At 39.1% G+C, this 22916-nt stretch overlaps 3 protein-coding genes across 4 annotated transcripts; 2 read left to right on the top strand and 1 right to left on the bottom strand.

Moving 5' to 3' along the window:
• Positions 1-37: 37 nt before the first annotated feature.
• On the top strand, positions 38-3279 carry LOC103703071 (protein BUD31 homolog 2). 2 transcript variants are annotated; one of them, XM_008785769.5, is made up of 4 exons: positions 38-202; positions 1166-1319; positions 1418-1605; positions 2790-3279. In XM_008785769.5, exons 2-4 carry the CDS (start codon positions 1226-1228, stop codon positions 2943-2945), a joined length of 438 nt encoding a protein of 145 aa, XP_008783991.1. In that variant the 5' UTR covers positions 38-202; positions 1166-1225; the 3' UTR covers positions 2946-3279. The 2 variants fall into 2 exon arrangements, with proteins under 2 accessions (XP_008783991.1, XP_088566297.1); XM_088710171.1 differs by lacking the exon at positions 38-202 and adding an exon at positions 743-901.
• Positions 3280-3907: 628 nt separating this feature from the next.
• Positions 3908-11465, bottom strand: LOC120108509 (IQ calmodulin-binding motif family protein). The gene is made up of 9 exons (XM_039122125.2): positions 10796-11465; positions 10541-10655; positions 10354-10419; positions 9675-9763; positions 8461-8548; positions 7480-7626; positions 7249-7341; positions 4771-4872; positions 3908-4672 (listed from the first exon to the last, which is right to left on the bottom strand). The coding sequence occupies exons 1-9, from the start codon at positions 11395-11397 to the stop codon at positions 4091-4093; spliced, it is 1884 nt and encodes a 627-aa protein (XP_038978053.2). The 5' UTR covers positions 11398-11465; the 3' UTR covers positions 3908-4090.
• An 8118-nt stretch (positions 11466-19583) lies between these two features.
• On the top strand, positions 19584-22683 carry LOC120108508 (uncharacterized). Its single transcript, XM_039122123.2, has 7 exons — positions 19584-19710; positions 20313-20397; positions 20730-20879; positions 21030-21103; positions 21205-21323; positions 21977-22060; positions 22402-22683. Exons 2-7 carry the CDS (start codon positions 20391-20393, stop codon positions 22538-22540), a joined length of 573 nt encoding a protein of 190 aa, XP_038978051.2. The 5' UTR covers positions 19584-19710; positions 20313-20390; the 3' UTR covers positions 22541-22683.
• The last annotated feature ends 233 nt before the right edge of the window (positions 22684-22916 follow it).

Below are 22916 nucleotides of genomic sequence, written 5' to 3'. Positions count from 1 at the left end.
TTTGCAAAGTTGCCCACGTGGGATATTGCTTCGATACACCCCTTCACGACCCGTCCGTCCCTTCTACCCTTCTCGTTCTCTCGTGCCGCCGCCGCTGCCGCTCGCCGCAGCCGCGGCGAGGAGCCCTTTCCTCCATTGAGAGTCCGCCGCCGCCTCCGGTGCGCCGCCTCCGCCGACGGTCTCCGGCCTTCTCGAATCGCGGGTAAGGTTCCGCTCGCCCAATCCTACTGGAAACCCTAATGCTCTCCTTGATTCTTGACCTCGATCTTTCTGGAATCCAAACTAAACCCTAACCCTCTGATAAACCCTATCTCAACCAAATTCCTAGGCCTTATCCCTCTTTTATCCTCCTAACCGCCCTGAACCCTAATCTCTCTCGCTTCCCGCTTTGCGGTTCTGAAGAAATTATTGATTTTGGTTTTGACTAAGTTACAACTTAATGATGCTCCGGTATTTATTTGTTCAATATGCTGAATAAGATGATCGTTTTTCGTGTTTAGAACGTTCAGTCATTCCAATTGCTTTATTTTATGCCTATTGCCAGTTAATTTCTTTGAATTCTCGTGTAGTCACTGCGTAATTAATATTTTCTCGGTCTGTTATAATTATAGACAGGGAAGATAACCAAAATAATGAAATAATATATATATAACTGTCACTATTCGATATATATATATATATATAACTGTCACTAATCGATAGTTTTAGGTTTTCTTCTCGGGCACACTCATATTGGAGGAGAATTTTATGTCCTGCCTTGCAAGAGGGGAGAAGAAAGCAGGGAAACGTGTTTTACATAGACAAGGGAAATCCTAAAACTGTGGTGGAGGGTTTCGATTCTTTGACCTCTGAAATCAGGATAGAATTATACATTCTGTAATTAGAAAAACCAATAATTATGGTAGGTGCTTTAATTTTATTCTGCAGTGCTTCTAAATTTGATGGTAATTAATGGTATCAGAATGCATTCTTAAAACATGTGTTTCATTGACAATGTGTGGATATCTAGTGCGTACAACTTTTGGTATCTTAGCTGCTCAGCAGAGGTTTGCTCATACCTGGATTAGTTTCTTCTGTCCTTTGATATGTTTCTGGGGCACATCTTTAGGATGAAAATTATGTGCCAGTTTGATTTCTCACAGAGTTTCATTATGTTGATTTCCAGCCCACAGATTGATAGTCAGAAATTGGAAAGATAAGGTGGAAATCAGCTGTCTTTGGTGGAATGCCTAAGATAAAGACAAGCCGAGTCAAATATCCAGAAGGATGGGAGCTTATTGAGCCTACCCTTCGTGATCTAGAGGCAAAAATGAGAGAAGGTTTCTAAATTAGTTCTCTTCAACGTTCATGCACTTGGTCTAGTTTTGTAAATTCTATACGATTATCTAAACTATAATTAAATTTTGTCACTGGGCAGCTGAAAATGATCCGCATGATGGAAAGAGAAAATGTGAAGCCCTTTGGCCTATCTTTAAAATTGCACATCAGAAGAGCCGCTACATTTATGACCTCTATTATCGCAGGAAAGAGATATCAAAAGAATTGTACGAATTTTGCTTGGATCAGGGCTATGCAGACCGTAATCTGATAGCGAAGTGGAAAAAGGTTGGTCTCCATTCTCCATGTAATTTTGGACTATGTTAATGATTTATTTTTCCTTTGTGCCCCTGTTTGTGTAGTTGTTTATTTTCATATCATGGTTTCTTGATAAGTCAATAAAAGATTTTGGTGCCAAATTTTTCATGCTCAGGTTATAGGTAGACGTGTAGTTAGTTTTTGAAAGTTATGCTTTTGTTCGAAACTTTCATTATTGATGTTAGGCTGGCAGCATCCTCACTTTCTGTGGTGATATATTAACTAGTAAATAAATTCTAATACAGGTACGTTTTAAAGTATTAACCATCAAGGTTTTTATCCCTTTAAAAAATATCAAGTTTTAAAACTGAGATTTTGATCATCTTGGTGGATGTCTGAAACTGAGAAGAAGCAACATACCAATTTGTCTCGGCAGATATGGAAGGAACCAAGATTTTCTGAGATTCACGGATGATATTTTAGGACCGAGATATTGGAAATTTGTGTGATAAATCCCATATTAGAGTTTTATTACAAAATTGATCTTGAACTTTATTAGTTAAAATTCTATTTTAATTGGAAGTCAAAAAATAAGGTGATATTTTTATAGTGTATCGGCCAATATCTTGGTACATATCAGGTATATTGGTCAAGATATTAGAACTCATGACTATTATATACTGTTTCAGGATGTACTGGTACAAATCGAGATCTTGCCCAAGATAAAATCATTTTAATCATTAGACCATATCTGGATCTTTAAATTTTATGAAGTATAAACTTAGTTAGTTCTGTTAGGCAAATGGTTCCTAGTAATTTGGTTAAGAGAATCTCAATTATGATCTTTCTGATTGCTCTTGGCTAATATTATTTGGGCATGCAGCCCGAGGGTCTTGTTTATCAATTCTCAAATTATCAGTTCGCACTATTTTACAACTCCAGCCTTTTTCATCTCTTCTCTGCTTGCAATTTTGTTGTTGTGCTATACCTCTATTGCTTTGGATTATAATGGTTATTTCTCCTCTTAATTTCATATAGCCCTTCATGAATTTTCCACAACGTCTACCTTCTGTGAAAAGCCCACCCCCCACCCCCTTTTTTCCCATCCATTGGGTTTTGATTTATTATTTTGTTCTTCTTCCACTATTTGAGTTGTGTTCTTTTGATTTTTTTGTGGCTTTCAATAATTGCGGTTTGTTTTTGAGTCTATGCAGCCAGGTTACGAGCGCCTTTGCTGCCTGCGGTGCATGCAGACTCGAGATCACAACTTTGCAACTACTTGTGTCTGCAGGGTCCCTAAGCACCTGAGAGAAGAAAAGGTTATAGAATGTGTTCATTGTGGCTGCAGGGGTTGTGCTAGTGGAGATTGATGCATACCGTCATCCGAGCAATTATGTCAGATTTTTAGATGAAACGACATTGAATCTGTAAACAAAATGCAAATGCCATTAACTATGGATTATTGCAAACTTGAGAAGAATATGTTAGTACTTGAAGCGTTTAATCTGTAATCATCTGTTTATCGAATGAGGTTGGTATGGACATCCATGCAGTTTTGGGATGGAAGTGGTGCATTGCCTGGTACGACCATCGCAAAGCCTTTGTTTTATGAGCATTATTATTTGCTTTGTATTCACAGATAAACCATACAGACTCCATGCAAACTATTCAGATGTATGCACATGATGCAATTTGAAAACTTTATACGAGATGTTCAATTTTTTGTAAAATTCATTATGAAAAATTACAGGAAGAAAAGGATGGTGCGTTTGGTTGCTTTTTATTTTGGGATTGTAACTTCACTTCCCTCAGCGTTATAATACGTTACCGTTCCAACATAATACATGTCTGCAGGGGAATGGTGCTGCCAAGCTAATCATTTGTTTGGGTTGTATTAATTGCTTTAGTTTTGCTAAATCCATAATCATGCTAGTTGGTCTTGGGGTCTATGTTTGGTGTGCCAAGCTAAACCGATTGGAATATGATTCTGTGCTTGGTATCCATAGCTAAATGACAAGTTGGGAAGTCCAGCTTTAGGGTTATAGGTCCAGATCTGCCTGGGCATGTGTTTACCGGATCCATATTGCACCTATTGTTAGATGAATCTAAGAAGGCAATGATCTCATGATATGAAGATAAACTAGGAGTAAAAGAAAACATGATTGTACTTAAATCTAAACAAACTAAAACATTGTTAGCAAATGCACTAAAGTAACGATGTCATAGAAGTTTTGTCTCTTGCAGGAACAATATTTAAGGTCTTTCAGATGGTGTTTTCTGTAACTGGCGAACCAATAATACCAACGTGGGGTCGCCAAGAAAAGAGAGTTGATTTACGGTCGCGTTTAATATGGTATAAAATATAAGATTGATATTGCAAAATGTACATGGTACTTCCTCATAGCACTTAGTTTAGATCCAGTCCTGGTATCGAGTATCAAAATGCTGCAGCATCAGGGAAAAGGCAAGTAAGCAACCAAAAGTGGGAGCATCCGACGATGCTGTAGTTTGAATTCTAAAAACTACGAGTACGAGCAGTCGCATCAGCAGAAGGAGCGATATCGGACAAGCAGGAGCGTGCAGGTGACATGGTAGAGGTTGGGGATGGCATGGTGCAAGAGGCGGCCCAGCTGGGTGATGAACAGGGGGGAAATCCTTGGGAGCGAGATGGTGTGGGAACCCTTGGTGACAGGTTCACGAACTCCAGCGCCTGAACCCTCACTTGTACGGGATAGTCTGCAACACATCCAATCCTTGGACCAGCTCCGGTGCTCCATTTCAAGGAAAGTTGATGCCCCAGCTGCAAGGAACTTGTATCCCTCTTGGACTTGATTCTTTCTAAAATTGCTTTCTGAGGAACATCAGCTTTCGGGCTTTGAAGGCCACCAGACAACGTTCTTTTGTAGGTACCTTTAGTTTCAACTTGAACATTCTCATCAGCTTGGGTGCCCACGGTTTGTTCCGAGTATTGGCTTTTCTTCCTCTCTGTTGGCATGACAAGCCTTGGAACTTTGGAAGGTTCAAAAGCTTCGATCACCCCTTCAATCTGAAGAGTTTCTTTTGCATCTTCGTAGTCTTCATTTGATAATGAATGTATCTATGAAAAATATCACATCAAACGGTTAATGAGATCTATCGGCAGAGTAGAACGTTGCATTCAGCTCAGATGGCATAAATATGGTCTGGTTAAAATACCTGAACTTCATCCAGATCAACCCCATTCTCCCTGAGTAGGCTCAAAAGGTGGGTGAGGTTCTCCTTAGACGGACGATAATGACCACTGTAGGGCCATATTGACTACAATCAACCATAGGTTTTCATGATCAGAGATAGGCATTGAATAATAAATGAATATACAATGGATAGAACAATCAATCAGACCAAAGATAGTTATGTTTAATGCGTTTCAGAGCCTAACGCATCAAAGTTCACTGTGCATTACGGCGCACCAGGAGATAGAGATTCAAGAACTAGAACAAGAATACAGTGCATCTCATAACACCAGTGGATAGAGATTTAGGAACTAGAATATCATCATATCTAACCAGCCAAGTCATCAAGACATTGCTTAATTTATTATGCTGTCCTTTTCTAGTATTTTAATAACTCAATTAGAAAATGCCTGCCCTACCAACTGGCGGTAAAAATTTTCGTAATATAAAAACAATTAGAATTTGATGATATTTGTAGGGCCATGAGATTTAAGGAGAAACTAGCATGCATCCGCATGCCCAGCGCCTTTAGAAATATTCCACACAAGTAACAGAAAACAGCAAGTCTCAAAAATCCCATGCACAAACTAGATTCTGAGGGATCTACGGTTATGAAACAAGAAGAAAATCAGTGAAAAGGGGCAAGAAGGCAGTATATATAAATTTGATCCTGCCAATGAACAACAAGATGTGGCACAAGGTTTTGTCTGCATTGCAGGCCAGCCTTGAATAATAGCATCTGGTATAATGAGCCGTAAAGTGCTCAGTGCAGACACCTTTGCATTGTGACTGTAAGAAGTGAAAAATTAAAGAATCAGGGAATCAGGTGTCCCAATCGTGCGTATTACAAACTTATAGAGCTATACTACCCTTTCTCTGCATCTATGATCATGCTTTTGTGCCAGCCCTACTAAAATTTGCCTTTGCTGTAGGGACTGTTCTCTGAAGGTGTATGGTCCATCTATCACCAACTCTCAAGTAATCATGAGAATTCATCTTGTAAATAGGAATGATCTTGATGGAATGATCAAGACAATGGATGACTGCATTAGCCAACATCAACTATCCTCTAAGGAAAGACATAAGCAAACGTTTGTGTCAAGAGAAACCAAAGAACATGAACAGGAGAAAGCAGGTGATTGAAAAAGCAGGCGATAAGAACAAGGTGAGAGATCAATTTCAGCTAATTTTTGACAAGTGTGCTGTTGTGGTTGAAATTTTCTTTCAAGAAATGATCATTAAAATTGGGAGACCATGTGAAAAATAATGAATTTTAGAGGCATTGCTAATGGAGGAAAAGAGAGAAAACTATATGAAAAAAAGGATGTACTTTTTTTTAAAAAAAATTGAATCCATAGGTCAACATCCTCTGAGGGGTATAGAAAGCTCTATGAGAATAATAAAACTGGGAAATAAACCACCATACTAAAATAAGGGCAAGTACATATTTTAAGTTTCTTCCCAACAGTTCATGACCATTTGGTTTGTGTAGCCAAGGAAGGCTGTAAACTATCACCAAGAACAATCTTTTCTACATGCAAAAGATGGTGTGCAAGTTTTAGCAGAAGAAAGCAGAGCATGTCAAAAGACATGAAAGATTTTGGTTATAGAAGACGATTTGTCAATGCCCTTTCATAAGCTCCAAGTGGAAAGAGCCCTGGAAGCTAGCCTAGTGGAATAGAAGGAAATATGTTATTTGATGGGAAGCATAAGTATTTTAATCCTGTAACTAGAGAGATTGTCTGAACTACTGTGTATAGAATTCTTAACTAGTTATGTGGTCTTTCATTGATTTGCCAAGAAAATATCACCATAATCAAGATTCGCCGTCTCGGTACCGGACCGCGTACCAGTGCTACACTAGCACAGTGTCGGTATGGTACGAAACTTTTTTGAAGTACCAAGTATCAGTACACTATTCGTACCAAGTACCGGTACCCAACCGGTATGGTACGATATGCCCTATACTGCTTGGTTCGGACCGATATGACATACCATGACCATAATAGATGGAAAAGAAAAGTGGTGAAAAACTGGGTGCCAATACTAATATTTTATAGATAATGTTGTATATGAAAGAACAGAGAATATGTTCTATTAAATCCCAGTACATAGAGAAACCAAGAATTCAGTTGTACTAACTGACTGCAAGCATTTTTTGGCTGTGCAACCTGCAGAAAAAGAAACTCAATAAAAACAGTTTAAAATAACAACGCATACTTCAACATGGGCTTATTATTAACCAGACAACTACAGCACGCACATTAAGATCTTGTACATTGAACGAATTTATAGCAGGAGGTAGGAATAAAGTGTGCAAGAAAACATATAAAATAAATGTTTAACGAGATGGAATAGTCCTCCAATAAAAAAAAATCCAAAACTCAAGAAAATTGTTGGCAAGAGATAGAACAATATTATAATGCAAGAAATTAAAATTACAATGGCTTATGTGTATTACCTTAAGAATTCCATTTTCTGCAATCAATCTTCCAGCTGCTATAGTGGCACCTCCTGCAAGGAAGCTAGAATGGTGGAACTTGCCTTTCTTTTTCTGGATTCAGTGCCCAAAAAAAAAAAAAAAAAAAAAAAACAGTTACTGGCTTGTCAACTGAGGCAGGAAAATTCGGGGATGTATTGTAACTCGATACACCATATTTCACAGGGCAAAAGCTCTTGGTTTATAATCTACCTGACCAGCATACAATCTTCCGGAAGTGCTCATAACAAAAATCCACTTTGCTTTTTCAGATCCTTTAGTTGTATCAAGAAGCTCTCCACTTTGTTTGTGCACAATTTTTCCTTCCATTGGCACATATTCATAATTCTCCCGCTCTTGCTGGAAAAGGTGCATTCGGATGTTAATTTGGAGCATTCAATCAAATGCAATAATGAAAGTAATTAAAATCAATTTTATAATTCCTCTATAAGAATATGGTGTGTTGATTAAGATACTTCCACTAATAAGCATTTATTAGTTTACCCTTCATTATGTTCAAGAAAATAAATGAAATCTGACATAAGCAGAGCACTGATGGGTGTCATTACTTGAGATGGAAGGCCGAAGTGTCTAAAAGACACTTTTTCCCTCTCTTTGCTGTATGTCAGGAAGATCGTGTATTTATCCACTTGACTACAAAGATCCCTGATTGTTTATTATTAGGGCTTCTAACAAGAAGCGTAAGCCTTCATCTGACTTATTCACTTTTAATATATTTCTCCCAGTTTGAGCTATTAAATAAAATAAAATGACAAAACAAACTTCATTGCCAAAAATATGTTATTTCTCATATGCATTTGCTAGATGAAACCCATTATGAGTTTAGGTTGCATTGAGACCAATAAACACAGAATCCCATGTCATCATTATGTGTTACTTGGAAGCTCATTTTTGCCACAGCATCTGGGGTCAAGCATGCAAGCTGCAAATTTATTATAGAGTCTAATATATGTTTATGTCTAACATGTCTCTGGACTTCATTTATAAATCAATCAGATAGAATAAAAAGTTCAGTCACCCTGGTCGTGATAAGTATGCTTCTCCACAGTAATTAGCAGGGAGTGAAATATTAAGCAGAGGCCAATTTGGCCGCCACCCTTAATTTTCATTACCATAAAACCAAATGTCTACAAATGTAAATTTGTAAAATATTCAAAATGAAAAAGATCTTACAGGGCCAAGATATTTAATGCATTGTTTCCGAAGCTGTGACCTTGGGCATTCCTTAAGATCCACATCTCTGCCGTCACCAATATTCAGCCTGCACAAATGATGTTGTTAGGCTCAACCCTTCCAGAAACAGAGAATAATCATAAACTGAAAACCGCTAGTCAATAGTACCATCATATCTTAGCCCATTGTTCACATGTGTTAATTTCATAAAGTTGAAAAAAATTGACAAGATTGGGATTGAAGCATTGTGGATCAGAACATAAATAATGGGATTCTTTTGAATTTTGATTTCTTTCAAAAAATATATATTTTTAAAAAAAACCGAGAATAAGTCAATTGTACATTAGATAAATCATGAAAGACATAACATATAAACATACAAAATTTAATTTCTGCAACCATGCCCATATGTAGCATGTTCGATGAAACAAACATCATGTCAAATTTATCAAATATAATTCCATGATGTATGATTAATTGATCGACAAAAAAAACAAACAATGGCATAGACCATAGAACAAATAAACACACCCAATTATATGTTAATTATTACAATCCTTATTTGAAAAATGATTTAACTTAATTCATTTTGAATAAAGAAATCAAATTTTCAAAGTTATAATGGCAAGTATGCTAGTAAACTCCCCTTCGCCTGCACGCACACATACACACATGAAAAAAATAAAGAGTATTATCCATAATAGAGTACTTATGTGATCCCAATTTTAGGATGACATCTAGACTGTATAGGGTAATGCTTTTTCCAGGTCACGGATCATAAGATCCTAACTAGGAAGTATGCGTATGTAAAGGTTCACTTTAACATCCAACTACTTATCTTGGATGATCATGAAACATTATTTCACCTGAAAACTTCTGGATCAGAATGATGGCCAAAGTAAAGAATTTTTTCAAAAAAAAGAAAAGAAAAGAAGTCCTGCTTGTTATGCTGTAGTATAGGGTGTTCATGTTTTTCCCTTCTTTTTATAGGTTAGCTTTGAATAACATGTGCAGCATCTTTCTCAAAAATCTAAAATGTGAAATATGAAATGAATGTTTATACTGTTCTAGCAGCATCATGATTTTCAGAATTCATGCCCAAACTTCTGTCAAAAAATGGCAACACATCGTGACCTATGATTTGTCAGACAGAACTTCCAACTAATTTGTAATCATCACATTATTTGGACAAATGCTGAGGGTTCAGTGCTCACCAGTAGAAGAAAGGTTGCCCGGCCTGGCTTTTACACCATTCGTCATAGTAGAGGTGTAGGTTATGTCCATAACGATGTTGTGGGTCAATCTAAAATACAAGAAAAAAAAACACATAAATATAATTACATTTCATAGCTTCAAATTTGAAACAAAATCGCATGTTTAGTGACATGGAATTATTCAGGAAGGGGAAATCTTTATGATCTGTCAAAAAAGAATGTAGCAGAAAAAAAGTCCTAAGCATAATTATTATTATCAATAAAGCGAGAGTACAAAACAGTGGCGATATCCCTCTGCACAAGTTCACTCCCCGAAGATGGAAAATTAGAAAAATATAGCCCAAAATTAAATGAAAGACCCTCTTTGGAGAGCCAAACAGCAACCTGATTGGCTTCCCTCTGTACATGAGAAACTAAGACCTCACTGAAAGATATCAATTCTAAAGCTTTCAGCAAAATCACGATGAACTTATACAAGATTCGGTGACCTTTTTGTGAAAATAAAAAATTAATCATCACACAGTAATTTGTCCAAAAAAATAAAAATTAAAAATTAAAAAGCAAAGTAGTGAAAATATTTAATAGTTCGGAGATTTTGCGGCTAAGATTAGAACGAAACAAAGCAAGAAAAGGAAAAAAGAAAAGTTAAAAGAACAGTCCAGAGTCTATTTAGACTTACAGCCTCGATCCAGTGTTGAAAAGCCAGCTTCAGAGCTCTGGCGTCTTTGGATAAACCCTGACCAACCTGCGAGGAGTCAAACCAGAAACCCTTAAACCACCCGAGCTTTTCTTAAAGAAAAACTGACGAAATCAACGAAAGAGGATAGAAAAAGAGCTAAAAAAAAGGAAAAAAATATAAAACCAGCCTTGGAAGCGTTCAGGCTAACTCGATTCCATCGCGAGATCGCCGTCTCCGGTTTTAGATAGTCGAAGAACGAAACCGTACTGTGGTTGAGGCGAGCGTAGTCTATCGCTTGCCACCTTCGGAAATTCCCAAACAAAAGGAAAAAAAATCAATAACAGGAAAAAAAATTCCATATCTGGATATCAAGAACCAAAGTACCAAAAAAAGGGGAAAAACAACAAGCCAAGATAGAAACTCGAAGGATCATAACACCTACCACAGCTCCTCGGCGACGACGGCGGAGTCTGCTAACCTGCGCCTGGTGCGGTAGCTCCTGTAAACCTTCTGAACCTTCGTCGCCGCTTTCGACTCCGATCTCTCGGAGATCGGAGCTTCGCTTACCGGCCGTTCAACCGCGTCGCGTTCTGGATGAGCTCCAAGAACCGCTTCCTCAAGCACCGAAGCAAAGGGCGGAGCGCCTGCCGCCGTCGCTTTGAGCTCTTTCCAGTCCCGGTGAGCTCGGACAACAGTTGACCCGAGCTCGACGGTCGTCGATTCAAGGCCGTCGCGGTCCGGACGATCTCCAGTAACCGCCGGAGAGGGCGGAGCGTCCGCCGCCATAGCTTCGAGAGCTTTGGAATCCGGATGAGCTCCGGCGATCATCGAATTGAGCTCGGGGGCCGCCCCCGAAAGATCTCCGACGAGCTCGGATTGGAGACCCGGCGACGAGGGAGGAGCACCGCCGAGGGCCGCCGATTCGAGCGCTTCGGGATCTTGATTGGCTTCTAGGACCATTGGTTCCGATTCCATATCTAAGGAGTGATGGAATGTAAGCGGTGGGAGATCGAGGCTACGAAGAGCGGCATTCTCGACTTCCATGGAAGAATCGCACGAGGGAGAGGACTTTGAACTGAGAGAGACCAGGAGTGAAGAAAAGGAGAAACTGTCAAGGTGGGTTTATAAGCGGAATTTACTCTTCTAATTTGTTATTTTTTTAAAATAGCGATTTTTTATAATCAATCAAATATACCAAAATTATTTTTTAAATATTATATTTGTAAAAATTAGGTTTCTAGAAATGTATTTGGACGAGGAACCGCGATCCAATCGAGTCGTCAAGGAGTAAGAGGTGCGAAAAGCCGGCGAAGCGGTCGCACCATTGTACGCAAAAAAAAAAAAAAAAAGCGGTCGCACCATATTCTTTGAGGTTGGCGTGGACGAAGAGCACCGTGGGGCCCACGCATCGAGTCCACGTCAGGGAGTACCCAGCGCATGACGTCAACGCAAGAGCCGGAAGTCACCGGCAACGGGGAGGAACCGCAAGGAAGGATGTTCTTGCAAGTACGATAACTACCGTACATACCACAAGGATTCCATACACACTGCTAGTTTTCCATCCACGTCAATCCCTCCTATCGGGCTTTTCTTCTTAAAAAAACCCATCCTGATCTGGTCGTATTGTTGCCTCTGTCATTTACAAAATAATAACAAATCAAAAAAACTCAATAAAGTTGGCTTAATATTACGACGCCTAAGTCAAATAGAATTTTAAAACTATGGAAGAAGATAACGAACAAGATAGAAGAAATAAAGGCTTGTAAGTCGCTTTACCATCCTGCCGTTCATGGAAGAGTTTTGAGTCTATATATAGCCATCGGACAGAATCTCCTCCCAGTCGTGCTTTAATGGTTAGGGGGTGCACGATGACTATTGAGAGACATTCCATAACTGTATCTTAACCATCTTAAGATGCGATGTAATCATCCAAAGTCATGCTATAGCAACCTGGTATGTCCCATAGCTATATAGGGTCATTACTGCAATTTTAAAACTTTCAGCGTGAGGAAAAGAGAATGTTTCTCCATGAAGTGGTTAGATTACTATCAAAGGTAAAGCTCGGGTGATCAACTTTGAATAAGTGTCGAATTGAATGATCGTATGGCTGAGCCACAGCCCACAGGACTTTATTCGGAACGTCAGGTGATGTGTGACGTTGGAGGCTGGTTACTTTTGGCCTTGCTCGGCTTGGCTCTTGAATTGGTCTGGAGTCGACCTAGTCATGAAGGAGCCACATCAAGCAGGACCAATATGATCATACCTCTCTAGTTCACCTGATAAATAGTAGTAGACTTATTTTCTACTACATCATGTGAGATAATTGCACATAACAAACATGCACGGCCTCTTGAAGATTTTGGAGTAGAGATATGTTAATTTTAAAAACTATTATCAAAATATAGATGCTAATTAAAAATCACCAATATGATGATTCAGTGTAGAATATTTCGGAAATTTGTTATTACAAGTTAATTTAAGTTCATTATTGTATATAGGACAGTGGCGTCACAAGTCCCCTTATAAATAAAATAACATGATATTGATTATGGATATTGTAACTCGTTACAGAGAGTATGTAAACTTATGGTGGTTTACGATGACCTGCGTGCTTCTTATTTCATTTTGCACGTAAGTGATAATAATAGTTTTAAAAATAAACAATATAGGTGAAATACTTTACATTGTCAAAAAGTAGTTGATGTTATCTATTATTTTCATCAATATCATATTCACCGTTACGAACATAAAATAGATTGTTTTGCTTTGCATTTGCAACAAGTATGTATCAATATCTTTATGGTGGCTGTATTTTTATTACAGTGTATATAGAGACCAATAGACCCATGGGCTTGCTGCTGAAGAACGTTGCACTCGTGGATGTCTGAATGTCCTAGGAGGAGAATTCCCTCGGAATTATTTAATTTAGTTAGAGTGAATCTATAAATCTAATTTTGCAATAATGATGTAGTATAATTTAATTTCAATACAAGATCATCCAAATATCCATACTTGCCACCACACCTACAAGTTTCTGTAGTTTGTTTTGCAAAGGGGAAGGTCCTAGATGTTGCCATAAACAAGTGCAAGATATGCAATGACATGAAATTAGACTGGCCGTTGGTCAACCATATATGTTGATTCCACCGAACATAAAAACCATTGCAGCTAGATTTTGAATTGAGATTGGACTCCGCCTGCTGTGTGCTGATGTAGGTTGAAACCAAAATGCGCTGAGGTCACATGAGACAGAGATGATCTGAGATCGGTTGAAATTAACATGGAAGGCGGTGCCAACCTACAAAAAAATTCGATTGCCGAAAGATTTCCGGTGGAGAATTATTTAATGTTTAAGTCAGAAATTTAGAGCAATAATGAAAGAAAGAGTAGTATGTGTTAAGAAGAGTTTGAGATTGCACACTTGAAGGTCTCTAGGTTATTCCTATAAATAGGATAAGCTAGGTGTTCATTACTTGATTTAGCTAGCAGAACGTGCCATAATTGTATGATAATAGTTGATTGCACATTAACGATATGGTAATTGCTCCGCACAATTAGCATATTAGCACACGCCGACAACCGCGTTGATCATGCGTTAACTGCAGCTTTAGTGTAACTACTGCACCGAACAAAATAGCACTCCGATCCATACCGAAGTCATTCACTTCGGCCACGGCAGAGGTTAAAAAGAATGGTTCGGCTCGAGGTTAAAATGTCTAATATTCTTTCCATCAAAAGCTGATCTAACAATATACTTATATACTAATGATCTTGCATTTAATAAGAACCAGCTAGCATATAATTACGAAGCAGACCATAAAACATTTGCCAGTCTAAAACATGCCTACCGATCATGCAGCCAACCACGGGCCCCCTCGAAGAGAGAGAGAGAGAGAGAGAGAGAGAGAGAGAGAGACCCACAAATGCTTCAGTGCTGGATCCACGAGCAGCGAGTGCAAATGTGTCGATCTATTTGTGTATCATGTACATCGATCTTACCCTCCCGGACCGTATCATACGGTGTATCAGATTCATGAACAACCTGCAAGGCAGGCCGACAAGCGCGCCCACCGTGATAAGAAATCATAGCGTAAATCCGAACCTAACACCGGAGCTACAGTTGGGCGCTTGGACCTTTCGCAAATCGTTCACTGAGGAGATCAGTAGGGATGTTAGACCGGAGAAAGGAGAGCATAACACGTGGGTCCTTCCAAGACGACCAATTGGACGGCTCGACGCCAAGCAACGCGTTGGGGTCAAATTGCTTGGCAATATCAACCCCTAACCCAGAGGCCTATCGAGAAAACGTAACCGCCAAAAACATAAATTAATGAATACCACACGTGGTGTCCTCACTTTGCCGTGAGGACCAAAATTGTGCCTTTACATTGACATCCGAAGGTGGGTGAGAAAGTGACCGTGCATACGAAAGACCGACAAAATTGTTGACTGAGCCGTCTTTTTTATTGTTCACCATTTTGGAAAATTTTTTCGTATCTATTCCTCCAGAGGAACTTCCAGGCAACACGGTTTTGAGTTAATGTTTTGAGTTAATGTTACGGGTCCAAACTTGGTTCGAAGACTTTCCTCGTGCCACGGGCATGTGAGGACGATTCATGAGATGGTTTGGTCTGATTAAGTCTATACAACAAGCAAGCTCGCAACATGTTGCAGAATTTGAGGTAGTGTTCATCGTGCACGCGGCTGCATATAGACTGCAAAATTATCATGAAAAATATGCCAAGGAGAACCATGTTCTAGGCATTGGCTAAAACTAACTTCTTTTCCCATAGAAGTTATTTGCAAGATTTTTGTACAAACTTCTTGATTACGAAATGGATATCGGACTTGTGCCCCTTGCCTTTTTGTAAGTAAGACCGCACTTTAGGAATTTCTTTTTTCTTTTGCCTTTTTGTAAGGAAGACCCCACTTGTGCCCCTTGCCTCTTTGTTATTGTTATGAACTGACCAAATCGACCCATATCATGCCAAGACTTAATTGAAGTGCATCATATTGCAACTAATGACTTCAAAGAGAAATGATAGCTTTAACCAATACATACTTAAACAAATTAACTAGTGCTCCCATGAGTCTTGTCGAAATCTTTAAGATACATGATGTGATTCAATGACAATAGGTCCCGACTGGCTAAATGTACTGCAAATTAAGGGCATGTTTCCACAGGATACCTAAGCTTGATATATATATATATGTTAATTTCTTTAAAAATAAGTTAATTATTTTAAAATCAATGTTAGCCCATCCATATTGAAGTTCTAATTATTGGTACGATTTAAACTACATAAATATCTAAAAATCAAAATTCGTATTTTGGTGATTCCTAACTTTTGTATCAATTTAGTATAAAGATGAGTGGTATCAATTATACCAGCATGATAAAATACATAATAAAATATAAAGATTGAGAATCTAATTTTTGGATCACGATGTACATATATTAAAATATGAATAATTTGAATCCGCTAGATTTTGATGATGCGATCATAATAAGATACATTATTGTGCTTTTAAAAATGTCCATTTTGACATCTAATCAACAACTAGGTTAGAGAACATTAAAGTATATGAATTTTGATCTATATATATATATATATACACACACACACGGAGCTTGTTGCCTGAATATGAGGCGAGGAAGGTTCACGGCAGCTTGTTGCTTGAATAAAAGAGGTGAGGAAGGTGCACGGCAGTAGCATCAATTGCACTTTCCTTGGAATTATGTGCGAGAAAATGGAATTATTCAAAATCTGATTTTGTTCCATCTTAAACAACCTTTTTGGCTCCATTTGGAAGGTCGGTGAGTTCGATATACCTATTGCCAAAATAATCATCCATTTTTTTTTTTTAACTAGTACGGATCGATCATACCCGGCGTGAGCGGATAGACCCAATAAAGTCAAAAAATAGAATACCTCGGAGTGCCAAAGGCAGCTCCCCAACACCATACCATAAGGTACCTCCGGAGTGACAAGCTACAAACGCAGCTACCTAATTCGCATCACCGTTACCTTCACGGTAAATATGCGTGGCCTGAAAAGCCCATCCATCTCTCGCCATGGCCCAAATGTCACGGAGCAAGAGATGGTTACACCCGCCACCCCTTGGACCCTCTGGATCCAACTAATGGCTGAATCACCCTCCAGGATGATAGACCTAGCCCGTAAGACGCACCGGGCATAGCGAAGGCCCGCTCAGGCTGCACTCAGCTCCGCGCATGGAACAGAAGACGGATCCCGAATAATAAAATCTGCATCGCCCCTCGTACCACCATTCAGAACAGACTCATCGTTCGAGGGGAGATAAAATCAACGATCCCATTGCGGGCGGGCCACGGCTGTTTTTTTTATTACTATTTTTGGGGTACAGAAGGGAGTCAACGGATGGAAAAGAATAAAAAGAAGAGGGGAAACTCATACTTTTCTGTGCTCTTCTGAACGGCTTTTAAAAAGCTGGGATTTGTTTTGAAGATCTTGACCGTTCTTTTGATCTTATCTCCTCGGGAGAACCTTTCTTGCCCAGAAGGCCGTAGTGATCCCTGGACACGCTTTGCCGTCCAAAGCAAACGGCGTCTAAAACGGGGGACATATTTGGGACCGCTTCGGGATATCTGGAAACGGAACAACAGTTTTCACGTGACGGGGATTGATCGTTTTTAATTAGTGGTGGGGTCACGCATAGGGCGGAATATGATAGATAATTTTAAATTAGCGGCGGGCCTTCAGCTGTCAAATAAATTTTAAATTACCTTTAGAAAAAATAATCTATCTCTAGGATTTAGGAGGTTAGAAAATGGAGAGAGGGTTGGGTTACCCCTACACAGTTAATTATCATCTATAAAAAAATAAATATCATTTTTTTAATATTTTTTTAAAATAAAATAAAATGGTATTTTTATATTGTATACTAAGAAAGTCCAATAATTTGTTCTTGCTGATGATCTATTTCTATTGATTACATTCTTATCTTTAAAGAATAGAAATTATCATAGATTAGTTATTGTATCATAACTTTTCTTCTAAGGAAACAAACTACAAAGTGCTTCTTCTCGCATTAACAAATAAACTTTCTAGAGGTAACATAATTATTAGAAAAAGAATGACCTCAAAGAATTGCGCAGATCCTAAATGCTATTTTGAATGAAAAAAATTAGCAAATTATGTTTGAGAAACAAGGATGTTCCTTAGATCACAAGTTTTTGAAGTCCGACCGATTCTTGGTAAATATAAGCGAGTTGATCTCCTAGTCCTTCCCAAGATGGTGACCATTGACTTCTTCCATCACATGTATGGGAATGACATGCTCTTTTTCTCTTAATCATGGAATTGCAAAGTTATTGCACACTGATAGCAACTACAACCATAAATATAAACTAGGTATGAACGACTTTGAAACTAAAATGGAGGACTAATCTGATGATATAATTTAAAAAATATTTTTGAGATGTATTTTTTAGTTGAGTTTCCTAGAATACGATGCACTAAGTTTCACCGACACTTCTATTTTTAAAAGCTAATAATCTATTGGACATGTCATGACTTATCGATGATATAATTTGGATGGTTTTATATTGACGTCAACGTAGCAGCTCACCTAATCTCATTAGACCAGATTGTTATTGAGGGGAGTGACATTATAAACTTCAATTAATATTAGTTTAAAGCATCTTGGTTTGACTTAGTATGACTTGCATCGGAACCTCCTTGATTGGATCTCTCAAAAGATATTAAACTATGTTTCTTTTACTTTTCTCAATAACCTTTACATCCAAAGAAAAATGCGATGTGCACGTAAATCAATGTGCGAACCCGTGCAGGCGTGTATTTAGTCCCACATCGGTTATTCGCTGGGTAGATCTTGGGTACTTATACATGATCAAGGAATCCAAATAATACCTTCCGGCTAGCCATTTTGGGTGAGGTCTTAGGTTGTTACAAATGGTATTAGAGCGGACTCGGCCTATAATCTATGTGGACTAGGGGACACTGCAGCACGGATTCATTAGGGCTGACCATGGGCCAATCGTGGTGTTTGTGATTAGATTTGAATAGATATGAATCCTTAGCCTGACGAGGACGTCAGGGCTTGAACGGGGGAGTATGTGAGAACCCGTGCGGGCGTGTATTTAGTTCCACATCGATTATTCGCAAGATACATCTTGGGTACTTATATAGGATCAAGGAATCCAAATAATACCTTCCGGCTAGCCAGTTTGGATGAGGACCTAGATTGTTACTATCAACATTAACATGATTGTGTCGTACTTCTACAGTTTTACTGAGGAAATCACCAGCAATGTTAACAACCAGAAATTTTCAGCAATCACATAATTCACAAATGGACGGGACCAGGCTGTGACATCTCGAGTCTTCCATCAACGAGCAGTGGCAGTGGGGGTCGAAGTCATTGGTCGTATGCATTAGTGCTCTCTGCTGTCCGTCCATCGTGGATAACGATTTGGACACGCCGCTGCCGGTAGATGAAAGCCTGATGATGACCGTGCAGCGAAGACTTGGGAGAGGCAGTCGGTGCTCGCACTACCTTCACATTCCATTTCAAAGCACGCGAAAAAGATAAAAATTAAATAGCTCGTACCTACTTCAATAGTTCAATGACAAGAAAAAAGAAAAAGAAAAAGCGTTCACACCTACCAAAGACGCGTGCGTTGTTCTTCTTACAAGTTGGTTCGACTTAAACTGGCTCCGGATCAGCTTTCCATACGCGTCCAAGTATCCAACTTTATTACAAGTTTCATAATGAAAACATGGATCACCTTTCCTGTTTCCAAATCCTCTAGCATAGCATAAGACTTCAATGCACCCATCAAATTCTGCACCTCTGGACCGAAAGTGTTTGAAGAGCTTTAATGAGGGACCACGTTATTGTTATGATCTGATTCGAAGACCACTAGTCGGTCCATGACTGTCTGATTCGAAGCCCTGACATTTATTCCAAACGAAAAGGAAATCAGCCAAAACTTTTTCTCATGTCCAAACGAAGGATGGAGTTACCAGTCATGTGGCTCGATAAAGCCACTGGGTATTGGATACAACAATTTGGGTTTGCTTCTACCCTCATTCTGATATGGGCCAGTTTCGGGCCAGCGGGCTTCCTCCAATGCTGATTCTTAGGATGTCTCGGGCCTCTCGGAATTGGGTTGGGCCGGCCAGGCGCGGCCCGATATGCACGCGGTCGCGCACGCTTCACACTTTACTCCACCGTTGAGGCATGAAAAAAGGTGGGCTTTCTCCCCTCGCCGCCTCTCGTCTTCTGTACGGCGCTTCGATCTCGCCGCTTCCAGTCGCCCGCTTCTCGTCGCCTTCAACGGTAGGAAGAGAGGTGAGCGGAGGACTCCTCTCGGAGGTGGCGGGCTCGGGACCGGTTGGTGGACCGAATCTTCTTCGGAACCACCGGTGCTTCTTGCCTTCAAGAGCCGGTTCTGGACCCGCCTCGTTGCTTTCTAATTATCAACCAGCCGGGATTCCCTTCTTTTCATTTTCTAGATTAGCTTTAGCTCTCTTCTACTCTTTGTTTCTTGGTTTTGTTAGCCATGTCGGTCTATAGTTTAAAACGCACATTTCCTGTTTGAATTAATGCGCGAAAGGTTCTCATAGCTTCGCCCGCATCAAAATGTGGTGGCCTTTGATTTCGGTGCTACGTTTTGCTTCTATTTACGGTTTACGGTCGACATAACAAGTCCACAAAAGTTCTGGAGGAGATGAGCCCGAAATCAATGCCTTCCGGGGCCCATTTATAGTAAACGACCTCTGGATCTACCGTTGGGAGTTTCAGAGGGGTCTCAGCTAAAGAATGAATTGTCATATGGAGGGCATCTGTTTGCTGTTGGCTTGCATGATATGATTACGTAGCTTAGTTGACTGAATCAATGACTATGTATCGATCCACTGAATGCTGCTTCCTTTTTTAATGAAAATATCCAGGCTTCAAGTCATATCTGCATTGTAATTTCTGGAATCCTTCTCGGTTGCTGAAGAGGGAGAGTTGCCAATCAGGCAATCATGGATGGTATGTGTTGTTTTTGACTCTCTCTTGGTTTTCTTTTTTCCTCTTCTTATGCATACTAGTGCGATGGTTCATTAATTATCCTTTAAAATGGCTTCTAAAGCAACTCGTTGGATTTACATTTTGTATAAATGGGCTTCTCAAGATCAATCATTAGTGGAAGGCCAGTCAGTGGTCAAGATCAGTGTATCCCTCATCTGCTTGATAGATTTCAATGGCATTTATATGTGTGTGGTTTTCTCCATTTGCAAATTCTGTGATAGTTTGCTCTTCAATACATGAATAAAGGATTTGAAGCTGTTTCAATCTGAATTTGTGTTTATGTCATGTTTTAGTTGATTCACAGCCAACCATGGAGGAAACCATCCTAGTCGGTGACGACCTTATGTTGGGGCCACCTTCACCTGTTATACCCCCGGAGATTGCATCTCATGTTCTCGAAGGTGTTGATTTATGTGATGGAATACTGAGGAATCTCTTCTTGTGTAAGTGGCATTTAGTGAAACAAAAAAAAAGGATGTTACAAATGTAAATCATTATAGTGGAATAGATTGTTGAGGCCATCAATAGAATATACAAGGTCATTCTTTCATTTTAAAATGGAATGAGGAAATTGACTTTTTGTCGTGCTCTAGGCCTGCAAATCAATGATATCGAGCCATTTTGCCAAGATGAGATTGTTTTGTATAGACAATGTGCCGAGAAAAGGGTTAGCAATATTCACTTATTCGCCTTGGAATATATGTCTGTGGCCTACTTATTTTGCTTGTTGCCTTGACATTCTCTTTGGGTCTCTGAATTCACTTGCAGGATAAGGAGCTAAGACGACGACTCCAGGATAGTGAGCATAAGTTGGGATTGTGTATGCCTTTGGAACAAGCAAAGGATAGAGCTGCACAACTCCAATCCGAAGTTGCATTGTTAGAGAGGTGCAACCTTTAGACCCTTAATTGTTTGTAGGAAATCTGGTGTAACCAATGAACCAAGGGAGCTAGTAGAATCTTGTTAGTTGTTCAAATTTTTAATACCTGGATCCTTTTAAATGGAGCATTTGTATTCATGAGTGCTGCATATATAACTGTAAAAGCAGCTTATGTACTTAGGAAAAGGATCATGGACGGCATGCTAATTTCCCACTTGGAATTTGTTTCTTAAAGTAAGAGTTGGATCTGATTTAGACAGCATAGATGTTGATCATGGTTTTCTTATATATTGTTGCATTAACTGGGTGTAGTGATTAGCTGAATATGGAGAGAAAAGGATCCATGCTTACATGCTTATTTGTCACATCTATTCTTTTCTTTTTGATAATAGTTTATTTTATTAAAGTGGAGCATAACAGCATTCTTCATACATAAAGGATGATCTATTTTTTAAACAAAATTCTGTTCTACAATTTATGCACTGTAAATGTTCATTTGCTGACAAATTAGCTCTCTATAGTAACAACTAAGAATATCGGCAAGGTAAAATAAAATAAAATAAAAACATTGTAGCGAGTTGCATTATCATTTATTTGATTATAAAGTCACTCCTTTTTACGTTCACTATATATTAAGTTTCTGTGTTCTTAATCTTTCAGGCGCATGATTCTTGCAAGTGGAATTGAAGGCATGGAGGGATTTCGCCAGCGATGGAGCTTACATGGGCGCCTTGAGGATGCCAAGTACTCTTTCATCAAGTTTTCTTTTTTGATTTAGAAATTGAAAAAAAATTAAAAGTTCGAACTAAAATCAACTCGTTCCTGTGGTTAAAATCAAACTGCTCCTCAGTCATGAATGCAAGTATTCTTCGAATCTTGTGATGACAAGCTCTGGTGTTCATATATGCTTTGAGCTGCATGGCATTGCATGTGTGCCTTAATTCGCCGTGCATTGATGTGATCCTAGATGTAGTTCCCAGCATTTCAAGTTTGTGCCAATTGAGTTAACACTTGCTACATGTTCATATTCAAACTGAAACCTTGTCGATCTTTTTTTATCTGATGTCTGCTTTTGTCTTGTGCAGAAAAAGACTAGAAGCTTTGAACCAGGGAATTGGAAAGAGGAAAATTGAAGAGCCCCAAGGAGAGTCTAAAGGAGATCCAGTTAAAAAGAAATGGTTTTTTGGTAACTTTATTTTAAAGGAAAAACCTGTCCAGCGGTGAAGCATGGTATTTATCTCTCTTTCTGTGTTCAGAAAGCGTATAAGTAGTTCTTTCCCCACCAAAAAAAAGACAATTATTATGAACTTGTAAGTAGTTCGTGTTCAGAAAACGCATATATATAAATATTTGATGTTAAGAGTCCACTTCGAATCGAGCCAGGGTCGTGTGCAGCTTAACTCATATTCGATTGGAGTCGGCTCGAGGTGTATAAACTTATATACAACCCATTCATGTCATGGATTGGTCTTGCCCGAAGAATACCTTCTGTCCAGAGAAAGAGCTTTATTTAGATTTTGACCTTAAATCTTATCGAGAGTAGTGTCGGTAAGCTCTATGGGGTAGCAAAAATAGGCAATGCAGGTCGGACTTCGAGCCA

Source organism: Phoenix dactylifera, chromosome 13 (genome assembly GCF_051530095.1).
Source record: "Phoenix dactylifera cultivar Ajwa chromosome 13, Ajwa_hap1_PhDact_Kaust_v1.1, whole genome shotgun sequence".
NCBI classification, from domain to species: domain Eukaryota; kingdom Viridiplantae; phylum Streptophyta; class Magnoliopsida; order Arecales; family Arecaceae; genus Phoenix; species Phoenix dactylifera.
The sequence above is the reverse complement of the archived record's forward strand: the minus strand, read 5'-3'. Positions and strand labels throughout refer to the sequence as shown.

Bases quoted from the DNA above. Each gene is read 5' to 3' on its own strand.
- LOC103703071 (XM_008785769.5), top strand. From the start codon at position 1,226: ATGCCTAAGATAAAGACAAGCCGAGTCAAATATCCAGAAGGATGGGAG. The intron at 1,320-1,417 runs GTTTCTAAATTA...GTCACTGGGCAG, and splicing joins AGAGGCAAAAATGAGAGAAG to CTGAAAATGATCCGCATGAT. The intron at 1,606-2,789 runs GTTGGTCTCCAT...GAGTCTATGCAG, and splicing joins TGATAGCGAAGTGGAAAAAG to CCAGGTTACGAGCGCCTTTG.
- LOC120108509 (XM_039122125.2), bottom strand. From the start codon at position 11,397: ATGGAAGTCGAGAATGCCGCTCTTCGTAGCCTCGATCTCCCACCGCTT. The intron at 9,764-10,353 runs GTAAGTCTAAAT...CTTGTATTTTAG, and splicing joins TTCAACACTGGATCGAGGCT to ATTGACCCACAACATCGTTA. The intron at 7,342-7,479 runs GTAGATTATAAA...CACTGAATCCAG, and splicing joins GAAGATTGTATGCTGGTCAG to AAAAAGAAAGGCAAGTTCCA.
- LOC120108508 (XM_039122123.2), top strand. The intron at 21,104-21,204 runs GTTAGCAATATT...ATTCACTTGCAG, and splicing joins GACAATGTGCCGAGAAAAGG to GATAAGGAGCTAAGACGACG. The intron at 22,061-22,401 runs GTACTCTTTCAT...TGTCTTGTGCAG, and splicing joins GGGCGCCTTGAGGATGCCAA to AAAAAGACTAGAAGCTTTGA.